General features: G+C 62.9%; 1 protein-coding gene across 1 annotated transcript; it reads right to left on the bottom strand.

Moving 5' to 3' along the window:
- Positions 1-336: 336 nt before the first annotated feature.
- LOC123068772 (leucine-rich repeat receptor-like serine/threonine-protein kinase RGI4) lies at positions 337-4,648 on the bottom strand. Its single transcript, XM_044491427.1, has 2 exons — positions 1,328-4,648; positions 337-1,202 (listed from the first exon to the last, which is right to left on the bottom strand). The coding sequence occupies exons 1-2, from the start codon at positions 4,182-4,184 to the stop codon at positions 718-720; spliced, it is 3,342 nt and encodes a 1,113-aa protein (XP_044347362.1). The 5' UTR covers positions 4,185-4,648; the 3' UTR covers positions 337-717.
- Between the last annotated feature and the right edge of the window lie 848 nt (positions 4,649-5,496).

Below are 5,496 nucleotides of genomic sequence, written 5' to 3'. Positions count from 1 at the left end.
CTTTACTCATTCATGAAGCTGTAGACAGGCAGACGAATGTTCAACGAGCCCCACCCACAGCTCTGAACCATGGCCCAGCGTGCCGAAAGCCCTGGCGGCCTGACCTAAAGGAGTATCCGCCGCCTAGCTGCACCACCGATTGTCGCCGGCCCCGGCAGACGCCAGTGCGCCCGTCCGTCCATTTCCGCCCGGGCAAACTTCACCGCCCCACGAGCCCACCCAAAGCGGCCCCGGAACAAATCACCGGTCACACGATTGCACAGCGGCAGCCAACACGAGCGGGGACCTACCGGCGCAGATGCATGCACGGCAATGGGAATGTGGAGCGGCGTCACGTCACCAGATCACAGTCACGCCAAGAGATCATGGAGATTGGACAGGATTAATGTACATACACGCGCCAGATGCGATGCATCGTCTGCATCACCAGGCGTTGGCTATGGTATTATGCGAATTATTGCTGTTGCTTGTGTTGCTGTGGTACGTGTTCGCGGTGGCGTCTTCTCGCTTGTTTGCTCCGCCGGACCGGACCACATGATGCGTCGATCCCACCCTGTGCGTCCGGGGAGGCTAGCTCCTGGGTCGGCGGCGGGCCGGCGACAGCGCCACCACCGCTCGACGACGCGCGCGCGGTCGCCGTCGCCGTGTCACAGGCGCCACAGTGCTGCGTTTGGCGTCACCGGGACGGGATCCGTCCTCTTGCTTGGACTGATCCAGCTACACGCTCCCGGTTGTTGAGTAGGCCAGCGAGCTGGAGTGGGTCTGGGTCTGGGCCTGCGTCTGGCCCGCGCGCGGCAGCGGCACCGGTCTACTCTGCTCACTCCACTTGCCGAAGGACCCACCGCCGCCGCCGCTCATCTTCCGCGACTCGGCGCCGTCGTCGTGCCGGAGGCCGCGGAGGAGCGCCGCCACGTCCTTCATGGTCGGCCGGTCCTCCGGGCGCGTGCTGGCGCAGAGCAGCGCGATCCCGAGGGCCTGCAGCATCTCCTGGACCTGCGTGTCCGGCCGGCCCTGCAGCCGCGCGTCGATCACCTCCGCCGGGTCGCACTTGCGGTGGAGGTGCTCCCGCACCCACTGCACCACGCTCTGCCCCTCGCCGAACGCGTGCTCCACCGGCCGCCGCCCCGTGATGATCTCCAGCAGCACCACCCCGAAGCTGTACACGTCGCTCTTGGTCGTGATCTTGATCATACATCCGTACTCTGGAGCAGAAAATTTGAATGGGATCAGATGACGTACTGCCGTGTAGTAACGAACTTCACTATAACTGACAGCAAAAGTACGGTGGTACAAGATGGAATTGTGTGGCGGGAATCGGAGTCCTTACCGGGGGCGATGTACCCGTAGGATCCGGCGAACGGCGGGGGCGACGAGTTGGCACCCTCGTCGGCGACTCTGGCGAGGCCGAAGTCGGCGACGCACGCCTCGTAGCGCTCCCCGAGAAGGATGTTGTCGGCCTTGACGTCGCGGTGGAGGATCGCCGGCACGCAGTCGTGGTGCAGGTACGCGAGGCCCTCGGCCACGCCGACGGCGATCGAGAGCCGCAACTCCCACTCCACCACGGGGGCGCCCGTCGCGCCGCCGTGCAGCAGGCCGCCGAGGGTACCGTTGGGGAGGTAGTCGTAGAACAGGAGCCGCGCCCGGCGGTTGGAGGCCCACCCCAGGAGCCGCACGATGTTGCGGTGGCGCACGCGGGGCAGCACGCCGATCTCGCACGCGAACGCCTCCACGGACGCGTCGTCGCACGACCGGAACTTCTTCACGGCGATGGCGACCCCGGTGGACGGAACGCTCGCGCGGTACACCACGCCGGACCAGCCTTGCCCGATCACGTTCGCCGGCGTGAGGCTGCGGGTCACGTCGCCCACGCTGATCTCCAGCTTCTGGTACAACGTCACGTCCCACGGCGGCAGCATCTCCGCGTCCTTGTCCTCGTCCGGCCGTGCACCGCTGAAAATCGAGCCTTGGCGCCGGCGACCGAGTAGGACGACCGCCGCGGCAATCAGGAGGACCACGAGAGCAGAGAGCAGAACAGCCGTGGCGACGCGAGCGGCGCGCTGTGCTGCGCGCTCGCGGTCACTGGCGTCGCCGGGGCACCGGGAGAGGCAGAGCGCCGGGTTGCCCTCGACGTCGCTCATGGGCAGCTTCGCGAAGAACGCCGTCTCCGGCGCGCGGCCGGAGAAATTGTTGAAGGAGACGTTGAGCGCGACGAGGTTCTGGAGAGCGGATAGCAGCTGGAGGTCGCCTGATAGTTGGTTGTGCGAGACGTCGAGCACGCCGAGCCGCGTGAGCCCGGCGAACTCCTTGGGCATGGCACCCGACAGGCCGTTGCAGCTGAGGTTAAGACCAATCTCCAGACCTGCAATCTTGCCGATGCTCGCCGGTATGGCGCCAGACAGTGAGTTACCGCCGAGGTCCAGTAGCTGAAGCCGCGCGCACGAGCCGATCTCGTGGGGTATCTGACCGGAGAGCCGGTTCCCGCCAAGAACGAGCTTGGTGAGCGAACCGAGCATGCCCACCTCGGACGGGAGCGAGCCGCCGATGGCATTGTACGAGAGGTCGAGGTACTGCAAGGACATCATTCCTTGGAACAGCCCCTGCGGCAGCACGCCGGTGATGGCGTTGCCGTGCAGGTCGACGAACGTGAGGTTCCGGCACCCGGCGATCTCGGCGGGGATGGCGCCAGACAACCTGTTCGAGCTGAGGTCCAGGAAGCTGAGGTGGCCGAGCTTGCCGATCTGCGCAGGTATGGCGCCGGCGAGGTGATTGCCACTTGCCCGGAACCGGACGAGCGACGTACAGTTGCCGATCTCCTGCGGTATCTCGCCGGAGAGGACGTTGTCGATGAGCAGCAGCTTGGACAGCTTGGGCAGCCGGAACATGGACGGCGGGATGGGCCCAGTGAGTGCGTTCTGCGACAGGTCGAGCGACTCGAGGCTGACGCAGCCGCCGATCTCCGGCGGGATGGTGCCCGTGAGCTGGTTGGCCCAGAGGTACAACATGCGGAGCGCCGTGAGCTTGCCGATCTCGGCCGGGATGGTGCCGGATATCTGGTTGTTGTCGAGCTCGAGGTCGGTTAGGTTGGTGCACCGCGCGAGCTCCGCCGGGATGGGGCCGGACATCTTGTTGACGCTGAGCTGCAGCTCCTGCAGCGCCAAGAGGTTCCCGAGCGACGCCGGGATGTGGCCGGTGATGCCGTTCATGGACAGGTCGATGACGTTGAGCCCCGTGCACTTGCCCAGCTCCGGCGGGATGACGCCGACGAGGTTGTTCTGCCACAGCAGCAGGTTCTTGAGGTTGCTGAGGCCACCGAGCTGCGCCGGGATGGAGCCGGACAGCGCGTTCTCGTACAGGTAGATGTTCTGCAGGCTGGCGCATTTCCCGAGCTCCGGCGGGATCGGGCCGGAGAGCAGCGCCGTGTAGATGGCCAGCGTGTCGAGGTTCTTGAGCTGGCCGAGGCTAGCCGGGAGGGGGCCCGAGATGCTGGTCTCGGCGAGGCCGAGCATGGTGAGGTTGGAGCAGTTGCCGATCTCCGGCGGGAGCGCGCCCTGGAGGTTCTTGTTGCCGCCGCCGCGGAGCACCTCGAGGCTGGCCATCTTGCCGATGGAGGCCGGGATGGCGCCCTCGAGCTGGTTGTCGTAGAAGATGAGCTCGCGCAGCGCCGTGAGGTTGCCGATGGCGTCCGGGATGGCGCCCTCGAGGTGGTTGGAGTTGACAGCCAGGCTCTCCAGCTTGCTCCCAGGCCGGCAGAGGCTCACCGGGATGGAGCCCGTGAGCGCATTGTTGCTGAGATCAAGCTGCGTGAGCGCCGGCAGGTCGCCGAGCTGCGGCGGGATGGGGCCCGACAGGTTCGTGCCGGTGAGCACCAGCCGCTCGAGCGTGGCGCCCACAGCAGCGGCCAAATTGTCCGGCACGCCGCCCAGCAGGTCGACGAACTGCAGGCTCAGCTCCGTGACGCCGCCGTCGGCATTGCACGACACGCCGGTCCACCGGCACGGTGACTTGTCCGCGGAGCTCCAGTCACCCAGCGCCCCCGCGCCGCCGCCGCCCAGCGTGCGCTTCCACGCCAGCAGCGCCGCGCCCTGCGCGCCCACGGCGAGCGCGCCGCCGCCCATGCACGCCACGACGACCGCGCAGCACAGCACCGCCGCCACGCGCCCACAACCGCCCATATCAGGAGGCATATGCTTACGACGAGCGAGCAGTCAAGCTAGCTACAATGGACTGATTGACACCGCACCGTCGAACAGACTAAGAGGTGGTGCGGCGGCGGCTCAGCTGCACATGCTGGTGCGTCAAATTCAGAAGGGACACAAGCACAAGCAAAATCTTGGTTCTTGCTTGTGTTGGAAGGGTAGATAGATGGATGGATGGATAGATAATAACAGAGCACTTGCTTTTAGGTGGCTTGTTGGCGAGGTTTACTCACTCAGTCTCACACTCACACTAGGTTTAGTAACGGAGGAGGAAGAGAGAGGGGCGTGCAGGCCACCATGGGTGCAAATTTTATATCTCCATGGAAAACGAGATCGGCAGGGGGGGTGGGAGGGAGACGGACGGAGCAATCAGCAGCGGCAAACCAGCAAGGAAATGGCGGATTAGGTGGCCGCGAGCACACCAGCGGTGGAGCCGTGTTACTAATAATTTAACTGAAATTTTAACCAGATCAAAGGGTTTTGGGCCGCTGACATTGTAAAGCGGCAGAGGGAGAGGGTGTGTGTCTGCAGAATCTCCGGATCCAAGGCCACCGGTTGGGTCAGGGGCACCCCTGTCCCTCCTTGTGCTTAGCTTAGCTTGCCTTAGTTTATTACCCCATCCACTGCAGACTGTCGATTAACCAAACCAATAGATTAGTAATCCCCAGTTGTTTATGCCTGGTGATAATTATGAGAGTTGCAGGCCTCATCGATCGATCTGGTTTCAAATTTCCGGGGTGAGAGGGAGGGATCACCAACGACTAATTGCTTTCGCTTTGCCAAAATTAGCGGGAAAAAGAGAGGTGTGATGCTTGATCAGTGAGCATATTTTTTTAACTGCTGCAGCAGCTTTGCTCTTGCTCCTCAGGGAAATAAGGGAAAGATAGATGGTTGCATCATCAGAGTCACGGCGGTTGCCGCGTTGCGTCGGGAAGGTCCGGTGAAAAGGGGCATCGGCTCCGTGCTTCCATCGGAGAGGAGAAACTGATGAGCAGCTCGGCGGTGCAATCTGCAAACCGCTCATCATGCATGCAATGCAGCAGCTGCAGCTAAAGCGGCGCAAGAATATCTCGGAAATGCAGCACAACAGTGTTGGACAAGTTCCTTTCAGAAAATTTGTGGCATCAAGAGTCTTCGTCCTTGTGTAAAAAAGGGGTCGGTGAGGCTTTGAGTAGTTGCGATGATCATGGGCATGGCCTGCAAGAATCTTCAAGGGTTGAAAAGGGGTAAAGATAAAACAAGCAAGGCATGCATCACAGCTGGTATAACACTCACATGACAGTTCATTCCCACGCAGTGA

Source organism: Triticum aestivum, chromosome 3B (assembly GCF_018294505.1).
Source record: "Triticum aestivum cultivar Chinese Spring chromosome 3B, IWGSC CS RefSeq v2.1, whole genome shotgun sequence".
Taxonomy (NCBI): Eukaryota; Viridiplantae; Streptophyta; class Magnoliopsida; order Poales; family Poaceae; genus Triticum; species Triticum aestivum.
Note: the sequence above shows the minus strand (reverse complement) of the source record. Positions and strands in the feature narration are given on the sequence as shown.